General features: G+C 47.8%; 1 protein-coding gene across 1 annotated transcript in view; it reads right to left on the minus strand.

Annotated features, from left to right (window-relative positions):
* Positions 1–1250: 1250 nt before the first annotated feature.
* LOC103102901 (trichohyalin) overlaps positions 1251–19602 on the minus strand; it is a 39015-nt gene continuing 20663 nt past the window's right edge. Inside the window, exons 14-24 of the mRNA XM_056815311.1 lie at positions 16359–16524; positions 15873–15914; positions 13407–13466; positions 12163–12236; positions 7805–7886; positions 7406–7553; positions 6766–6860; positions 5882–5980; positions 4418–4534; positions 2221–2275; positions 1251–2101 (exon numbers count right to left, since the gene is read on the minus strand). Coding sequence (XP_056671289.1) covers positions 2267–2275; positions 4418–4534; positions 5882–5980; positions 6766–6860; positions 7406–7553; positions 7805–7886; positions 12163–12236; positions 13407–13466; positions 15873–15914; positions 16359–16524 — 892 coding nt within the window. The 3' untranslated portion in view covers positions 1251–2101; positions 2221–2266. The remainder of the gene's footprint in view (positions 2102–2220; positions 2276–4417; positions 4535–5881; positions 5981–6765; positions 6861–7405; positions 7554–7804; positions 7887–12162; positions 12237–13406; positions 13467–15872; positions 15915–16358; positions 16525–19602) is intronic.

Raw genomic sequence — 19602 nt, forward strand, 5'->3', positions numbered from 1 at the left:
AAGGTAAGAATTTTTTTTTAAAGCCATAGGGGGATACAGGAAACTAATAAGGTAGAAATTACCTGTTTGGACCATGAAGAATGATAACTTCCTTAAACATTTTTTCAGTTGATACCTTTTATTTTTATATCAGCTTCAGTACCAAATAGATCACTTCTCTGACACCCCACCCAGAGAACTATTTGTAACCAAAAAGAGATAAAAATATTTTAAAGGCCTTTTTGGAAAAACTTAGAAATATCTCACCTGAGGGTAACAGAATCTACTCTGTAAAACAGCCCCCTCCTCTGTATAGAAGGTGGGAACATCCCTTTTCTCATCTTTTCTTTTTCCCCAGGGTCTTCTTTGCTCATAATTAACAGCATCCCATTTCTTTGGGGTGGGGATGTTGGTGTCTTCCATTTACAGTGCAGTAGCAATTGAGGATATTATTTTCCTGATTTGCTTACTTTAAGGTTCAGTTCAGGTGTGCCTTCCTAATCACCTGAGCCTGAAGAATTCTCCTGAACCAATCATCCCTTTTCCTTTGTGAGTCAATATTCCTCTTGAAATCTAGGACAGTTGGGATGGTCAAAGGGAAGGAAGGGTTGGTGCCAGAAATGACCGTCTTGTCTTGGCATTGCCAGCAAACGGGACCTAGTCTGTGGGGGAGTCTCTGGACCCAGAGTGCCAAGCAGGCTCAGGGACTGAGAAGAGGCTCTTCTATGGGTCCTCATTATCTTCCCCTGTAGAATGTAAGCTTCTTTTTTTTTAAACCCTTACCTTCTGTTTTGGAATCAATACTGTGTATTGGCTCCAAGGCAGAAGAGGGTTAAGGGCTAGGCAATGGGGGTTAAGTGACTCGCCCAGGGTCACACAGCTGGGAAATATCTAAATCCAGATTTGAACCCAGGACCCATCTCTAGGCCTGACTCTCCATCCACCAAGCTACCCAGCTGCCCCCAGAATGTACGCTTCTTAAGGGCAGGAATGATTTCACTTCTGTCTCTGTATCCCTAGTATCTAATAGCAATATCTGACTCACAACAATTGCTTACTATCTGCTTGCTGATTGATTGATTGGTTAGTTACAATGCTGGAGTGGAAAATATGATACAATATTTTATATTTTAATATAATATATTATTTTTTATATATTATATTAAAATATCATATGAAAATATGATAAATAAAATATCATATGAAAATATGAACTTAGAAGTCCAGGTTCAAATCCTGCCCATTCCCCTTGCTACTTGTGAGCCCCTGGACAAATCAATGACCCTCTCTAAAGTCTCAGATTCCTCAGCTGCAAAAGGAGGTGATGGGTCCAACAGAGATCTCTCTCTCTCTTCATTCAAAGATATTTTATTTTTCCAATTACATGCAATAACAACTTTTAACATGTGTTTTCCAAAGGGACAAGCTCCATATTGTCTCCCTCCCTCCCTCTCTTTCTCTCCCCTCTCGGAGAGGAAAAGCAATTTGGTGAGGGTTATATGTGTATTATTATGCAAAATAGGCTTCTCTCTTGGTCTTGTGAAGAGCACTCATGGAAAACCCAAATCCCTAAATGACAAGATAAACTACAGTGAAAAGCCGTCCACTTGGATCTGCATTCTGGCCCCAAGCGTCCTTCCTCTGGAGATGGATAGATAGCGTTCCGTGCTGTAAATCCTTCAGAGTTGTCCTGGATCGCTGTCCTGCTGAGAGTAGCGAAGTCTTTCCCAGTTGCGGAGCTCCCTTTGAGCCTTCAATTTCCATTTCTATGATCCTTGTGCCGGGGTCAAGAGAGCGGAACATTTCAGAAGGGGCTGAGGGATCACACGAAGAGCTCTGCACTTGGGAGTTCTGATGGCCCCAGCGCCGATTCGGATCAGACTCTTACTAGCTGGGTGACCCTGGGTGAGTCACTTAACCTCTGTTTGCCTCAGTTTCCTTATCTGGAAAATGGTAAAACCATCTCTCCCACCAAGTTGTAATGAAGAAAGTGCCTCGTCAATATGAAGAGGATACACGAATAGATAGTATTCTTTTCCGAAGGATTCGTGAAGGAAAAAGCCCCAGGGCTGAAGGCAAAGGGTCCTTCCACGTGTCCCAGAAGAACTGGAACCCTGGCAAACTGAAACAGCAGGTCACGTTCCTGACCGAGTCCAAGGCTGATGTCTGCCAATTCTGCCCCAGACCTACCCCAGCGAGATCTCTCCAAGGAGGGACAGGACGGCAGCGTGCAAGACCTACCCGAAGTGAGGAAGGCTGTCAGGCTCCCGAGAGTGCCAGCAGAACCTCAGTTTAGCTGCAGGGAGAATGAGGGGAGGAATGTCACCGAGCAGGACTAGCCTTCACCACATGGCAGGAATCTAAGAGACCTGGGAAAGTCCCACCTCCCGCCAGTCAGCGGCTCCCCAGCCCTCCTTCTTGTTTGCTGAGGCCCAAGACTGCTTCATCCAGAAACAAAACAAAAACAAAGAAATAAAGAAAAAAAAGATTGCTTCACCCAGAGTAGAAGGCACAGAACCCAGAGACAAGGAGAAACTCTTGCCAGAGGCTTTCCTAAACAGAAGCTCATAACATTTAAGAAAAATAATTTTGATAACAGTGTTCTAAAAGAACTAATTTCCTCTGTAATCCTATATATTTTGTGTAGTGCATTTAAAACCATAATTCTACGATGGGATCCATAGGCTTCATCAAGCTGCCCGATGGGTCCAAGACATAAAATAAAGATGGAGAACCCCTTCTCCCACACAGGGTTGGTGAGGGATCCCCAGAGATTTTTGTGGACCCAGTTCTGATTGGGGATGGAGATAAACAACACAGTCCGGTGAGAGGAAGGGAAGCTCATGGAGTCAGAAGACACCCCCCCAGAAAAATCTTAGCTTCTCAGTGGACCTCTAGAGATGATGTCTAAGCTTTTTGCTAACCGCTTGAGAGTTTCCTTATGGATCAGTCCCCCTTCCCATCCTGCCCCCATATCTCTATGATCTGAGGAGGCTTCCCAAGTACCATTATTCCCTGCCTCCCAGAATCTCCAAGTTGGATGGAATCACAAAGATCTTTTAGTTAGGGACCATCATTTTCCCCATCAATGATCCCTGAATGTTCTTTGCCCAGAAAATGGGTACCTTCAGAGCCCAATCAGCCCAGGAACAAGGGGAGAGTTGGGAATCATCCCCCTCCCAGAGCTGCCCCCAAAAGAGGGAGATTCATAGGGCAGGAACACGGTGGTCCTCAGGAGGGGCTTCTTCTTTGCAAATCTGTCCCACCCAGAGTGGGGGTAACATGGCCTTTTGCTTCTAGGAGAAACCCTTGGACAAGCCATAGAACCCTAAATTCCATCCTAGAGCCCCCATGCTCCAATGTGGCCTTTTGCTTCTAGGAGAAACCCTTGGACAAGCCACAGAACCCTAAATTCCATCCTAGATTCCCCATGCTCCGACATGGCCTTTTGCTTCTAGGAGAAACCCTTGGACAAGCCACAGAACCCTAAATTCCATCCTAGAGCCCCCATGCTCCGATGTGGCCTTTTGCTTCTAGGAGGAACCCTTGGACAAGCCACAGAACCCTAAATTTCATCCTAGAGCCCCCATGCTCCAATGTGGCCTTTTGCTTCTAGGAGAAACCCTTGGACAAGCCACAGAACCCTAAATTCCATCCTAGATTCCCCATGCTCCGACATGGCCTTTTGCTTCTAGGAGAAACCCTTGGACAAGCCACAGAACCCTAAATTCCATCCTAGATTCCCCATGCTTCGATGTGGCCTTTTGCTTCTAGGAGAAACCCCTGGACCAGCCACACAGGCAGTGGGATGTGGACCCAGCCTTGGAGTCAGGAAAATCTGGTTTCATTCCTTGATTTCATTGATCTAGAGACAGAAATGACCTTCGAGGCGATCTAGCCCCACCATTTTACAGATGAATAAACCGAGTTTGCCTGCGGCCCTACAACAATGGATTTGAACCTCATTCTAGTTATGTGACTTATCCACTCGTTTATAAAATGGGGATAATAATACAGATAGGGCTCACGTCACCGGGCTCTGGTGAGGTCAATGGAAAGCACTTTGGATGCTTTAATACAGATCAGTGATTGTTTCTCGTCCGAGAACGTGGCCTCTTTTTGCCACTTTGGGGCACATCATTTCCCTCTTCTGAGTCTCGGTTGCCTCATTGGTCACATGGCAGGAATGGACCAAATAAGACCTGATGTCCCCCTTTGCTTAAAGCTCTGCGGAGCCAATGCATGGATTCAGCCCTGTTTTCTATGTGGCCACAAACAAGTTCTGGTCCTTCCCAAGCAAAAGCGACAAGCGTGAAGGCAACATCTGTCTTGGAGGTCTCAGGGAACAGCCCGGCATGTTTGGGGATGGCCTTGGAGAGAAGCAGGAGCAAAGAGAATCGGGTTTGGAGTGGAACTGGGGAGAGTGGCTGGTTCTTACCTGCTCCACTTGGGGCTTCTTGGCCCCCTGGTCCCCGGAGCTCCCCTCCGGCCACTCTCTGGGGGGCTGTCCAGCCCTGCCGGGCCTTTCTCGCCTCTCCCCAAACAGATCCTGCAACTGAACCACAAGAGGCAGAGATGAACATGGAGGCTGGAAGGGATGCACCGGGGAGGAGGGCATCCTCCAAGAGGAGTCTGGCAGGGATGCGCCGGGGAGGAGGGCATCCTCCAAGAGGAGTCTGGAAGGGATGTACCGGGGAGGAGGGCATCCTCCAAGAGGAGTCTGGAAGGGATGTACCGGGGAGGAGGACATCCTCCAAGAGGAGTCTGGCAGGGATGCGCCGGGGAGGAGGGCATCCTCCAAGAGGAGTCTGGCAGGGATGCGCCGGGGAGGAGGGCATCCTCCAAGAGGAGTCTGGCAGGGATGCGCCGGGGAGGAGGGCATCCTCCAAGAGGAGTCTGGAAGGGATGCGCCGGGGAGAAGGGCATCCTCCAAGAGGAGTCTGGAAGGGATGCGCCGGGGAGAAGGGCATCCTCCAAGAGGAGTCTGGAAGGGATGCGCCAGGGAGGAGGGCATCCTCCAAGAGGAGTCTGGAAGGGATGTACCAGGGAGGAGGGAATCCCCCAAGCGGAGTCTGGAAGGAATGCGCCGGGGAGGAGGGCATCCTCCAAGCGGAGTCTGGAAGGGATGCGCTGGGGAGGAGGGCATCCTCCAAGGATTCTGGCAGGGATGTGCTGGGGAGGAGGGCATCCCCCAAGCGGAGTCTGGAAGGGATGCGCTGGGGAGGAGGGCATCCCCCAAGCGGAGTCTGGAAGGGATGCACTGGGGAGGAGGGCATCCCCCAAGCGGAGTCTGGAAGGGATGCGCTGGGGAGAAGGGCATCCTCCAAGGATTCTGGCAGGGATGTGCTGGGGAGGAGGGCATCCCCCAAGCGGAGTCTGGAAGGGATGCGCTGGGGAGGAGGGCATCCACCAAGTGCATCTCCCAGTGTTCCAGCCAGAGGAGACACTACAAGGAGCTGGGATTTCCTGCCAGGCAGGAGTTGGGTAGAGGAGAGCATCCTTTCTGCCTGCCCTGCTGCAGGGCAATTTGTTATCTACTCGTCATCTCTGGAGATGGGGGAGCCTTGGCTTATGGTCCCCGACTTCCCTTCTGGCCTAGCTTCCAGGCCTCCACAGCCAGGGAGGCAAAGCCATCAGATTTTCCCCTTCTCAGTCGGCGGCAAGGGGCTACGTGTGTTCCCCCTCTTGGGAGCCTGGAAAGGGCATTGAAGGATGGACGGAGAAGGGCTAGATTCCGATGGGGGTGTCTCTGGCACGGTGTCAGGCCCTCAGGATGCTATTGGGGGGCACGGGCTTTCTTCATATCCCTCAAGATGAGGCCCCAAAGGGAATACTGGCAGGGAAGACCAGCTGGAGCCCCCTCTTTGGTGCTGGGCCCTCGTCCTCCCCCCCACCCCCGTACCTGTGCTGTCACCAGTCGGTGCTGCTCTTTAACCCGATCGATGTCCTTCAGGTCACTCCGGGGAGCTCGGCCCCCCCTTGGGCCATGCTTGGTGGGACCCTTGAATGGAAGATCACGGCTTTAGAGCTGGGAGGGTCCTCAAAGCCCCCTCCCACAGCCTCATTCTAGCGATGAGGACACTGAAGCCAAGAGAAATGAATGACGTGCCCAGGTGGCACGAGGAAGAGCGTGTCCCGCGTATTGTCCCAGCTGTATGACCCTGGGCAAGTCATTGAACTCCTCCATCTCAGTTTTCTCATCTAGAAAATCAGAATAGTAGCTCTGCCAGCATGGAGATGCTGTGAGGGTCTGATGAGCTGGCAGATAGAAAGCATCACTTATGGGGCAGCTGGGTGGCTCCGTGGATGGAGAGTCAGGCCTAGAGATAGACAGTCCTGGGTTCAACTATGGCCTCAGACACTTCCTAACTGTGTGACCCTGGGCAAGTCACTTGACCCCCATTGCTTAGTCCTTACCACTCTTCTGCCTTGGAACCAATACACAGTATTGACTCCAAAACGGAAGGTAGAGGTTTTTTTTTTTAAAAAAAAGAAAGCATCCCCTAAATGCGGTGATGATGAGAAGTAGGGATGGTCCTAAGTGTCCAAGGAAGGATGTTGTGTGCCTTCAAGGCGACCATTCTCCCTAGCCCCCTCTTGGGGAGCAGCGGGGTATGGAGGAGATCAGTGGAAGGGGGGACCAGGACCGCCAGAGTTACTTGAGAGCCCGGCCGGCCCCTTCCTTTTCCTGCTCTGGCTCATCCCTGGTTCCCCCAAGGAAAAGTCTGAGGTCTTCCTTGGTCTGGGAGGAGGGAGAACAGAGGGAAGTGGCCAGAGCTCACTCACCTCCACGGCTTTCTGAAGCGGTCCCACAGCCTTCGCCTTCTCCTCTGCTGGTCTTGAAGATGCTGCCCAACCTGGAGGTACCCCGGGGCCAAAAGCTAGAAGGGAACAAGCCCTCCTGGTCACCCTGGCTCTGCCCCTGACTATGGAGGGGGACTTGGCTCAGAGAAGAGAGATGGGTGACCCTCAGGGAAGGGAGAACCCTGAACTCCCTTGCTAAGGGATGGGATTTGCAAGGGACATGTAAAAGCACAGGAATATTAAAAAAAAAAAACAACCCACCTTACCTTCCATCTTAAAATCAATACTCAGTATCAGTCTCAAGGCAGAAGAGCAGTCAGGGCTGGGCAAGGGGGGGAGGTTAAGTGACTTGTCCAGGGTCACACAGCTAGGAAGTGTCTGAGGCCAGATTTGAACCCAGGAGCCCCAGTCTCCAAGCCTGGCTCTCTCCCCACACACGTCACCGAGCTGCCCCTAAACACGGGCCCATTTACAAAGCCTTTGCAAAGCAGGAAGGTCTAGGGCCCACGAGCCACTCACAAGTGAGTTCCCATCCTCTAGATACAGCCTACATCTTAGACCAGGGCGAGCCTCCTTAAGGAGCAGTGGGTCCTTTCTGTCTAGCAGGCGATGGGGAACTCACCTTGAAGCATGGCACCCAGCTGTTCCAGAAAGGCATTACAATGGGGGCAGTGGCCCTGGGGAACCCCCTCCCAGCCAGTTCGGGGTCCCCTCTTCAGGTCTTCTGGGGCCAACTGACTGGAGCCCAGGCGGGAGTTCAGAGAGAGTTTCTAGGTAGGAGAATGTGAGTGTTCTTGAACCATCTTGGCTGAGCCAAAGGCAAGCCAACGGTGACATTTTGGTCGATTTCCAGTCACTTGGCGCCCAGGATGGGCCTGTATTTCTGGGACATCCTCCTCTTCTCCCCATGGAGAGTCTTCATTCCTGGTCCCACTCCTGCCCCTCTGGCCACTCTTCCCCAGGGGCCTTGCCCCAGCCCCCAGCCCTGCTCCCCCCCTGGAGCTACGTCCTTGGCCCCTACCTTAAGCAGGGAGGAGGGCGTCATCTCCAGCTCCCCCTGCTCAGAGGCCCTCGGTGTCTGGGGCTCCTTCAGGGCCCGCTCCCTGGGGATATAAACTTTAAATTAAATAGATTTCACAGTTCAAAGCCCATCTGTGTTGGGAAAGGCTCACAGCCTTCCCCCCAGATAGGATCTCTACAGGGAAATGGAGGAGTAACCAAGGAACCAACATAGGAGGTCCCAAGGGACCCTAATGACCATTCCTGGCTGGGTGCCTTTATGGACCCTTGAAGAAACTGAGGCCCAGACTGGGGAACTCCATCCACACCCCAGATATAGAGGGACCTTTAACTAGACCCATTGCTTTCAAAGTCAGGCATTCACAAGTCCTTTAACTTCTTGGGGCCTCATTTTCCTTAATGGTACAATTGAGGGGGCCCTAGCACTAAATCTATAACTGTATACAGGATCGCAAAGCACAGTGGATAGAGGACCAAGCCAGGAAGACTCATCTACCTGAATTCAAATCTAGTCTCAGGCACCTACTAGCTATGTGACCCTGGGCAAGTCACTTAACCCTGTTTGCTTCCATTTCTTCATCTGTAAAATGAGCTAGAAAAGGGAATGATAAATACTAGCTGTATGACCCTGGGCAAGTCATTTAACCCTGTTTGCCTCTGTTTCTTCATCGGTAAAATGAGCTGGAAAAGGAAATGGTGAACCACTCCAGTATCTCTGCCAAGAAAACCCCAAATGAGCCACCATAGAAAAACAGCTGAAACAGAGGACCTCCGGGAAGGAGTGGAAGGCGCAACAAGGGAATCGCCAGTGACTCTTTTAGGGTCCAGCTGCTCCAATGGGAAAATCTTGTCCCAATCACAGCAGGCTAGTGGCTATGGCTAGGCTTTGGGGCCAGTCTGTGGAGGGGATGGAGTAGAGCAGGACGTGTTGGAACTTTCTCCCTGAGCATGAACCAGAAGCCACTCGCTCTCCTGAGCGAATCGCCCCCCTATTACGGGGGAAACAGAGACGTGGCGTGTGCCTGGGGGAGGGGGGGAATACTGAGAACTGAAGCACTTTCATTTCCGGCACCCCGGGGCAGGTGTGAAATGAGGACGTGTCCCGAGGCTTTGAGGAAGAGTTCTTTAAGGCTCTGCCCCTCTGGCGCAGGTCCTGCCCTTCCTCTGTCTCTGGTGCCAGCTGGATCGTGCCCTGGAGCTCTTGGCCCGCTGTCAATGCCTTTAAGGCAAGGCTGCCCAAAGCCAGTTTACTCCAGGTACAAGGGGATGCGGAAGGTTCCTCCTCAGTGCCGGGCACCCCTGTGCCCATCCCCACCGGGAGTGCTCTGGACTTGCCAGCTCGGCTGGCACGGGAGGGCAGCCAGGAATCAGGCAGAGGACGATGCCTCCTGTGCAGCTTTCCAAGACCAGGAGCCACGTTTCCCCCCTAAAACGAGGAGCTCTCCAAGGGCAGAGGATGTCCCGAACCACAGTGCCTAGCCCGGGGTCCATGATTCAAAGGGGTCCAAACATGAGCTCTCTGGCCATCTAATTGGCATCAGTTCCTCCTTCTAGAAAGATAACCCCTGATACCTTCCCAGCCACCAGACAACAGGCTGGCCATGATGGATAGTCCTGGGCGCCCGCCACCCCCAGGCTGCTGGCTCTGCCAGGAAAGAGACTCTGCCTGCGCTTGGGTTCTCCGTTCCCCCAGGAATGAGAAGGGTTCCTGTCCCGGGGCACAGGGTGTGTGTGAGTGCAGGAGGATCCCCGCTTCAGAGAGGCATCCTGTCCATGCTGGTTAAAAGAACTGAGAGTGGGGACCTCGCCGGGACTCAGAGGAGAGAAAGGCAGGCTCAGAGCCGGGAGATTTTGGGTTTAAATTGAACCTCAGATACTTTTTAGCAGTGTCACTTAACTCCCATTGCCCTTATCTGCCTCAGAACCGAGGCCATCTTGCTTCTAAGATAAAATTCTAAATTAAAAAATATATATTTTTTTAATTTAAAAACATTTTTTATATTTTTTAAATTAAAAAATTTTAATTAAAAATTCTAAGACGGTAAGGATTTTTAAAAAGAAGAACTGGCATTGTTTAGTGTTACCAAGAGAAAATTAAAGGGGAATAACTACTGAGTCAGAGGCCCCAGGGTCTCATTCTGCCTCTTCTGCCTAGTACCAATTGTAACTTAAGCCTGAATTCTTTAACTTCACACCTCAATTTCTTCTTCTTTAAAATGGAGAGATTGTATTAGAAAATCCTTAAGGTCTTTTCCAGCTAGGATACTATGGTTCAACAGCTGAGATGGCAACACAGCAAAGCACTGTGGAGTGCTCAGGGCATGTTGGAACACAAAAGACAACACAGCCATCCAATGCAGCTGAGGAAGTCTCCAGGTGTAACGACTTTTCCTGCCACTGGACCCAGGCTTCCAACGCTGAGAGAGTGGGACTGTCTCTGTGCATCGACTTTTCCACTTAAATCTCCTTCACGCACAAGTGTTTTTGTGCACACTCATCTATATACCATAGATGAAAGCGCACAAAGACAATCATCATCCTCGGTTACCGAGAGACTACTAACTAAACTAAAACTATGGCATAATGGCTCTCTTCAGATACCATAAGGCTGTCATGTGGAATAGACAGAAAAATATCCTGAATCTCTTGGCAGAGGGGAATTAGGGCCAGTGGGTATAAGTAGGAGGCAGATTTTATCTAAAGATTAAAATTCTTTTTAAAAATTTTCTTACCTTCTGTCTTAGAATAAGTGGTAACTATTGATTCCAATGCAGAAGAATGGAAAAGGCTTCACCCCAAGGCAATTGGGGTTAAGAAACTTTCTCAGAGTCATATAGCTAGGAAGTTATATAATCTGAGGCAAGATTTGAACCCAAGACCTCCCATCACTGGGCCTGGCTCTCAATCCAATGAAGCACCTTGCTGACCCTTAAGCAGTATCTCTTTCTTCCTTTCTTCCCTCCCCCTTTTCTTCCTTCCTTCCTTCTTTTCTTTCTCCCTTCTCCCCTTTTTTCCTCTTTTCTTCCTTCTTCCCTCCCTCCCTCCTTCCTTCCTTCCTTCCTTCCTTCCTTCCTTCCTTCCTTCCTTTCTTTCTTTCTTTCTTTCTTTCTTTCTTTCTTTCTTTCTTTCTTTCTTTCTTTCTTTCTTTCTTTCTTTCTCTCTTTCTCTCTTTCTCTCTTTCTTTCTCTCTTTCTCTCTCTTTCTTTCTTTCTCTTTCTTTCTTTCTTTCTTTCTTTCTTTCTTTCTTTCTTTCTTTCTTTCTTTCTTTCTTTCTTTCTTTCTTTCTTTCTTCCTTCCTTCCTTCCTTTCTTTCCCTCTTTCTCTCTTTCCTTCCTTCGTCCTTCCTTCCCTTCTATATTATAATCAATCCTAAATGTTACTTCCAAGATAGAGTGGGTAAAGCCTAGGCAATTGGTGTTAAGTGACTTGCCTAGGGTCACACAGCTAGGAAATGTCTGAGGCCACATTTGAACCTAGAGCCTCCCATCTCCAGGTTTAGCTTTCTATCCCTGATCTATATGGCTGCCCCTTCAATCTCTTTCTAACAAGTTTTTTGGTTGTTGTTTAATTGTTTCCGTCATTATCCTATTTGGGATTTTCTTGGCAAAGATAAATTAAATAGATAGATAGATGGACAAATGGGTGGAAGGATGGATAGATAGATAGATAGATAGATAGATAGATAGATAGATAGATAGATAGATAGATAGATAGATGATGGATGGATAGATGGATGGATGGATGGATGGATGGATGGATGATGGATGGATGGATGGATAGATAGATAGATAGATGGATGGATAGATAGATAGATGGATGAATTGATGGATAGATTTTTTTTTTTTGCAGATGAGGAATGAAGGCAAACAGGGTGAAGTGACTTGCCCAGGGTCATGCAGCTAAGGAGCATCTGAGATGGGATTTGAATTCAGGTCTTCCTGACTAGTCCCAGGGCTCTGTCTAGGGAGCCACCTAAGTGACTTTTAACAAGGAGAACCCTTGGTAAGTGCTCATCCCTCGAATCTACTGCAGGTGGCCACGGGATGCCCAGCTCTGGGCCATGCCAGAAGGGGTAGTCGTGCCCTGGTGGAAGGGGACTTCCATGTCTGAGGCTCTCCGACTCTAGAAGGATGTTACTTGGAAAAGGATCAAAGACAGGCTCCAGGCAGAAGTGCACTTAGCAGACTGGCTCGTGATGGCAGTGGACAGCCCAGAGTGCCTGGCCCTGAGCATCTCAGAGAGAGGAGGGGAGGGAAGAGAAAGCCTTGGGCGGCTGGGGCCGAGGGGCCGAGTGTGCGTCGCCCCTTCTTGCATTCCCCAGCCAGCCCTCCCTTCCTCTCCTTCCCGGCTCCTTCTTACGTCTCCTCCAGCTTCTGTTGCAGAGATGACACGAGGCGCTCCAACCTCAGGTTCTCGCTCCTGCACGCCATGAGCTAAAGAGAGGGAGGCGGTAATGATGGAGAGGGGGAGGGGGCCAGCAAAGAAGTGAGCCCTTCCCCTTCAGGCCGCTCTCCCTTGGGCCACCCACCATGGGCAAATCTCTTCTCCTCTCTGGGCCTCCATTTCCTTATCTGTAAAATGGCCTCCAGGGTCTCTCCTGGTTCTTGGAGCCCATAGAGGAATGGACGTCCGATGGGCCCTCCCGATATCGGTGCCTCTCACTGTGTGACCGTGGCCAAGTCACTTCACCCCTCTGATGCTTAATGTCCTCTGTGCAATGGGAATAATAACAGCACCCACCTCACAGAGTTGTGATGAGGACCAGAAAGAGAATGTAGATGAGGCATTTGTTAAAGCGCCTAAAAACCCCAAACCTGACCTTCCATCTTGGAGTCAGGACGGTGTCTTGGTTCCAAGGCAGAAGAGCGGTCAGGGCTGGGCAAGGGGGGTCAAGTGACTGGCCCAGGGTCACTTGTTAAAGCGCTGGGTCAATGCCAGACATGGATCCTTTGAGAGGCCTGGGGTCACGTGCCAGCAGAATTGTTCCCTCCTGAGTGCACCCCAAGGGCAAGCTCTGAGGCTTCTCCACATCACTGGCCACCCAGGAGGCACCAGGACTGGAGAAATAGGGAAATGTCCCACTCCGAGAGTAAAGGTGCCCCTGGATTTCCAGCCATGGCGGGAAGAGCCTTCCTAACCCCCACAACGCTGAGAGGTAGGGCATTCCAGCACGGATGTCCCCATTTTACAGATGAGGAAACTGAGGCTCAGAGAACCAAAGAGATTTACTTTCAGAAGAGCCCAGAGAGTTTTCTGGGGAGAAATTCAAACCGAGGCTCTAGGACTCCAAACTGAGGTTCCTTCAGCTTCCCTGGACTAACTTGAGGGAACGTGAAAAGGGTGGGACCTCCTTGGGGGGAGTGGGGGTGGGGGTGGGATTCCAGAATGAAGGAGAGGGTCCAACTCATTAGCTCTTGGATTTTTTCCTGCTCAGTCGCCTCCTACAGCAGCTCCCTCAGCTCCTGCCTAACTGTCCTCTGATTAGCCACCTCCTCCCCATGCTCAGGGGAGACTCCCGGGACCTCCCCAAGGCCTGGCACCCAACGCTGGACAGAGACTTTGCAAAGGCAGGAGCATGCAGGGGGCCCGAGAGTTGGGCATACCTGGTACTCAGCCGTCTCTGGCTGTTGCTGTCCACAGTCCTGGGTGGTGAGCAGAGAAGCCTGGAGACAGACAGACAGACAGACAGACAGACAGACAGACAGATAGACAGACAGACAGACACAGGAGGATGAGGTCTGGAGATACCCAGAGGAGAGACTAATTAGCTAGCAATAGTTCGGTAAGGATCTCAGGCACCAGAATGGAAGAGTCTGTAGGACCAGGCAAGCCTTCTTCTTTTAGAATCAATATTAAGTATCGGTTCCAAGGCAGAAGAACGGCAAGGGCTAGGGGGTTGGGGCCAAGTGACTTGCCCAGGGACACACAGCTAAGTGTCTGATCCAGCTATGACTGAACTCCTGAAGGAACCTTGGAAGGCTCTCCTATGTCCTCCTGCTTAGGATTCTTGGCTTTTCTCCCAGGTCAGCAGAGATTGACTCCTGCCATGGGCATCCCTTAGCTTCTCAGAGAGGCATCACAGGAGAGTGGAAAATGCTGGAAAAGTGGAAAAGTGCTGGATACAAAGTCAGAGAATCTGAATTCAAATCTTGACCCCGATGCTTACTAGCTGTGTGACTTTGAGTAAACTCTCTAGGCCTCAGTTTACTCGCCTCTAAAATGAAATGGGTTGAGCCATTCTCTGATTGATAAATGGGCAAGGGACATGGATAGGCAGTTCTCAGCCAAAGAAATCAAAGCCATTAATAAGCACATGAAAAAGTGTTCTAAATCTCTTCTAATCAGAGAGATGCAAATCAAAACAACTCTGAGGTATCACCTCACACCTAGCAGATTGGCTAACATGACAGCAAAGGAAAGTAATGAATGCTGGCGGGGATGTGGCAAAGTAGGGACATTAATTCATTGCTGGTGGAGTTGTGAACTGATCCAACCATTCTGGAGGGCAATTTGGAACTATGCCCAAAGGGCGATAAAAGACTGTCTGCCCTTTGATCCAGCCATAGCACTGCTGGGTCTGTACCCCAAAGAGATAATAAGGAAAAAGACTTGTACAAGAATATTCATAGCTGCACTCTTTGTGGTGGCCAAAAATTGGAAAATGAGGGGATGCCCATCAATTGGGGAATGGCTGAACAAATTGTGGTATATGTTGGTGATGGAATACTATTGTGCTCAAAGGAATAATAAAGTGGAGGAATTCCATGGAGACTGGAACAACCTCCAGGAAGGGATGCAGAATGAGAGGAGCAGAACCAGGAGAACATTGTAGACAGAGATGGATACACTGTGGTACAAGAGAACGTAATGGACTTCTCCATTAGTGTCAATGCAATGTCCCTGAACAACTCGGAGGAATCTATGAGAAAAACCACTATCCACATCCAGAGAAAGAACTGTGGGAGTAGAAACACAGAAGAAAAACAACTACTTGAATACAGAGGTCAAGGGGGATATGAACATCCTAGTGTAAACACCAACATGGAAATAGGTTCTGATCCAGGACACATGGAATACCCAATGAAATTGCGCATTGGCTATGGGAAGGGCAGGGGGAGGGGAGGGAGGAATAGATTACAATTTTTGTAACCAAGGAATATTTGAAATTGACCAAATTAAAAATTTTTTTAAAGAATACTTAAGAGTCTTAGGGACTAGGGAAAGAAAAGTAAGATTTGTGTCTTGGACTTAAATCCCAAAGCTTAATATGAAGTAAGAAATGATTTAGGAATGATCAATCTAAATGATACTTTAAAATGTTGATAAGAAAAAGGGCGTCTCACACCTTTAACATCCTACTTAATAGGAGTATTGACTCTACAATAGCATTTTTGAACCTTTCAATCTAATTAAAATAAATGAAATGAAAAAAAAACCTAAATAACTAAATAAAATGAAATGGGTTGGCCTAGATAATCACTAAGGTTCTGTCCAACTCTAAATAGGAGATTTTATGATCTGTCTCCTCGGAACGCCTACAGAATATGGTCAGACTGTCAGCCTTGAATTATTCTCTAATTGGTCCATCTGTGGGCTTTGTCTCCCCAACTAGACTGGGAGCTCTCTGGGAAAAGGAACCCCTTCTCTGGTCCCCAAGAAGTGTAGCTGGGTATGGAGTTGAGCACCCATTGGAGCCAGTGAAAGCTGGTTCGCTTTGACTTTGTGATCCATGTTGGTTGGAGTCTGCACTGTCCAGGTTCAGAGGCTGGAAAAGGCCTTTGCCCAGTCCCCCAAGACCCCATAATTCATCTCTGTGGCCCACAACAATGGCGGCTGTGGACTGAAGGCTCTGAAGGGGAGGATCTTACTCTGCCCAAGGTCCTGATCCTGAGGTGGCTAAGTGGGTCCTCCTCCATAGATTTCTTAGGATGGACCCAACCCAATTGCACCAAGACTCCTGGAAGGCCTGCAGGGATCACTAGCCACTTGTAGCATGTTAGTCCAGAGATCCCTGGGCAGAGGGACAAGACACAACACCCCCTCACTCCCCCAGGATCCCAAGATCTTACCTTGGTCTCCTCTGATTTCCTCAGCTTCAGCTCCTGAAGTTCCTGCAAAGAAGTTCTCACATTTAAAGGTTGGGCTGGGAAGAGAGGGTAGAAGAGGGACCCAAGACCCTGGATGGACCCTGGACTCTTCTACCCCCAGCCATCCCCAGGAATGTCCTTCAGAGGTGTAGGGCCAAAGACTGGAGGGCACATTTTTTTTAAACGTTTACTCTTCATCTCAGAATCAATGCTTCATATTGGTTCCGAGGCAGAAGAGTGGTAAGGGAGATGCAATGGGGGTGAAGTGACTTGCCCAGGAAGTATTTAAGGTCATAATTGAAGTCAGGACCTTCTGTCTCTAGGCTTAGCTCTCAATCCACTGAGCCACCTAGTTTTCTCTGGGGTTAGGGGTTTGAGGGGAAGACAAACCAGTTGAGAACCAAGTAAATCCCCAAGAAAAAAATCTTGTGATCTGGGGTTAGCTTGAAGGTGGTCAGGGATTCTTACTGAGGTGAGGCTCTGAAGGTACTGCTCCCGCTCTTGCCCCAAGGCTCTCTCTGTCTGCAGCTGCTGTCTTAAGATTTCTGCCTCCGACAAGGGCCCAGGAGCTCCTGCTCCCTGACCCCCTTGGCTGTCTCTCTGAAATGGCCCAGGCAGTTTGGGCACCTGCGGACTGATAGGAGGAGAGGATTTTGGTGGCCTTCTCCCAACTGGGATGGGGGTGACATCTGTGATCCATTCATTCTTCTCCATCTCCCTAAAGTCATCCCCAGGGTGGATCTGAGGGGCATGGAGGGACCCGAGGAGCCTAGAACCCCCTGAGAGAACCAGTGGAATCACTGAATGAAGCTTAGAATCATTTAGTTCAACTACCTCATTTTACAGATGAGGAAACTGAGACCTAGAGAGTGGTGATGGAAGCTGCAAAGAGGCAAATCTAGGCTTGATATCAGGGAACACTTCTTAACAATGAAACAGGGGTCTGTGGGCTTTATTTTTCTCCCTTAAAAACAACAACAATTGAACTAATAAATAAAACTAGAAGCTAGTACTTTGAGAAAACAAACAAAATAGGCAAAGTACTGGTCAATCTAATTAAAAAAAGGAAAGAAGAAAAGCAAATTAACAGCATCAAAGATGAAAAGGGGGGACTCACTTCCAATGAAGAGGAAATTAAGGCAATCATTAAAAACTACTTTGCCCAATTATATGGCAATAAATATACCAATCTAGGTGATATGGATGAATATTTACAAAAATATAAATTGCCTAGACAAACGGAAGAAGAAATAGATTTCTTAAATAATCCCATATCAGAAAAAGAAATCCAACAGGCCATCAAAGAACTTCCTAAGAAAAAATCCCCAGGGCCTGAAGGATTCACAAGTGAATTCTATCAAACATTCAAAGAACAGCTACTCCCAATACTATACAAACTATTTAACATAATAAGCAAAGAGGGAGTTCTACCAAGTTCCTTTTATGACACAAACATGGTATTGATCCCAAAGCCAGGCAGGTCAAAAATGAAGAAAAAAAATTATAGACCCATCTCCCTAATGAATAGAGATGCAAAAAACTTAAATAGGATATTAGCAAAAAGACTCCAGCAAGTGATCAGGAGAGTCATCCACCATGATCAAGTAGGATTTATATCACGGATGCAGGGCTGGTTCAATATTGGGAAAACCATCCACATAATTGACCTTATCAACAAGCAAACCAACAAAAATCACATGATTATCTCAAGAGATGCAGAAAATGCCTTTGATAAAATACAACACCCATTCCTATTAAAAGCACTAGAAAGCATAGGAATAGAAGGGTCGTTCCTAAAAATAATAAACAGTATATATCTAAAAGCATCAACTAATATCATCTGCAATGGGAACAAACTAAAAGCATTCCCAATAAGATCAGGAGTGAAACAAGGATGCCCATTATCACCTCTACTATTTGACATTGTACTAGAAACACTAGCAGTAGCAATTAGAGAAGAAAAAGAAATTGAAGGCATTAAAATAGGTAAGGAGGAGACCAAGTTATCACTCTTTGCAGATGACATGATGATCTACTTAAAGAATCCTAGAGATTCAACCAAAAAGCTAATTGAAATAATCAACAACTTTAGCAAAGTTGCAGGATACAAAATAAACCCACATAAGTCATCAGCATTTCTATATATCTCCAACACAGCTCAGCAGCAAAAACTAGAAAGAGAAATCCCATTCAAAATCACCGTAGACAAAATAAAATACTTAGGAATCTATCTCCCGAGACAAACACAGGAACTATATGAACACAACTACAAAACACTCTCCACACAACTAAAACTAGATTTGAGCAATTGGAAAACCATTAACTGCTCATGGATAGGATGAGCCAATATAATAAAAATGACCATCCTACCCAAACTTATTTATCTATTTAGTGCCATACCCATTGAACTCCCAAAAAATTTCTTTACTGACACTCTACACCAAGATAAATTCAAAATGGGTGAATGACTTAAACATAAAGAAGGAAACCATAAGTAAATTGGGTAAACACAGAATAGTATACATGTCAGACCTTTGGGAGGGGAAAGACTTTAAAACCAAGCAAAACATAGAGTCACAAAATGTAAAATAAATAATTTCAACTACATCAAATTAAAAAGCTTTCGTACAAACAAAACCAATGTAACTAAAATCAGAAGGGAAACAAATTGGGAAAAAATCTTCATAGAAACCTCTGACAAAGGTTTAATTACTCAAATTTATAAAGAGCTAAATCAACTGTACAAAAATCCAAGCCATTCTCCAATTGATAAATGGGCAAGGGACATGGATAGGCAGTTTTCAGATAAAGAAATCAAAACTATTAATAGTCACATGAAGAAGTGTTCTAAATCTCTTATAATCAGAGAGATGCAAATCAAAACAACTCTGAGGTATCACCTCACACCTAGCAGATTGGCTAACATGACAGCAAAGGAAAGTAATGAATGCTGGAGGGGATGTGGCAAAGTAGGGACATTAATTCATTGCTGGTGGAGTAGTGAACTGATCCAACCATTCTGGAGGGCAATTTGGAACTATGTCCAATGGGCGCTAAAAGACTGTCTGCCCTTTGATCCAGCCATAGCACTGCTGGGCTTGTACTCCAAAGAGATAATGGGGAAAAAGACTTGTACAAGAATATTCATAGCTGCGCTCTTTGTGGTGGCCAAAAATTGGAAAATGAGGGGATGCCCTTCAAATTGGGGAATGGCTGAACAAGTTGTGGTATATGTTGGTAATGGAATACTATTGTGCTCAAATGAATAATAAAGTGGAGGAATTCCATGGAGACTGGAACAACCTCCAGGAAGTGACGCAGAGTGAGAGGAGCAGAGCCAGGAGAACATTGTACACAGAGACCGATACACTGTGGTACAAGAGAACATAGTGGACTTCTCCATGGGTAGCGGTGTAATGTCCCTGAACAATCTGCAGGAATCTAGGGGAAAAAACACTATTCATAAGCAGAGGACAAACTGTGGGAGTAGAAACACTGAGGAAAAGCAACTGCCTGACAACAGCGGATGAGGGGACATGACAGAGGACTCTAAACGAACACTCTAATGCAAATACTAACAACATGACAATGGGTTCGAATCAAGAACACATGTAATACCCAGTGGAATCATGCATTGGCTATGGGGGGTGGGGGTGGGGGAAGAAAATTATCTTTGTCTTTAATGAATAATGCTTGGAAATGATCAAATAAA

This window comes from Monodelphis domestica, chromosome 1 (genome assembly GCF_027887165.1).
Source record: "Monodelphis domestica isolate mMonDom1 chromosome 1, mMonDom1.pri, whole genome shotgun sequence".
Lineage (NCBI taxonomy): Eukaryota > Metazoa > Chordata > Mammalia > Didelphimorphia > Didelphidae > Monodelphis > Monodelphis domestica.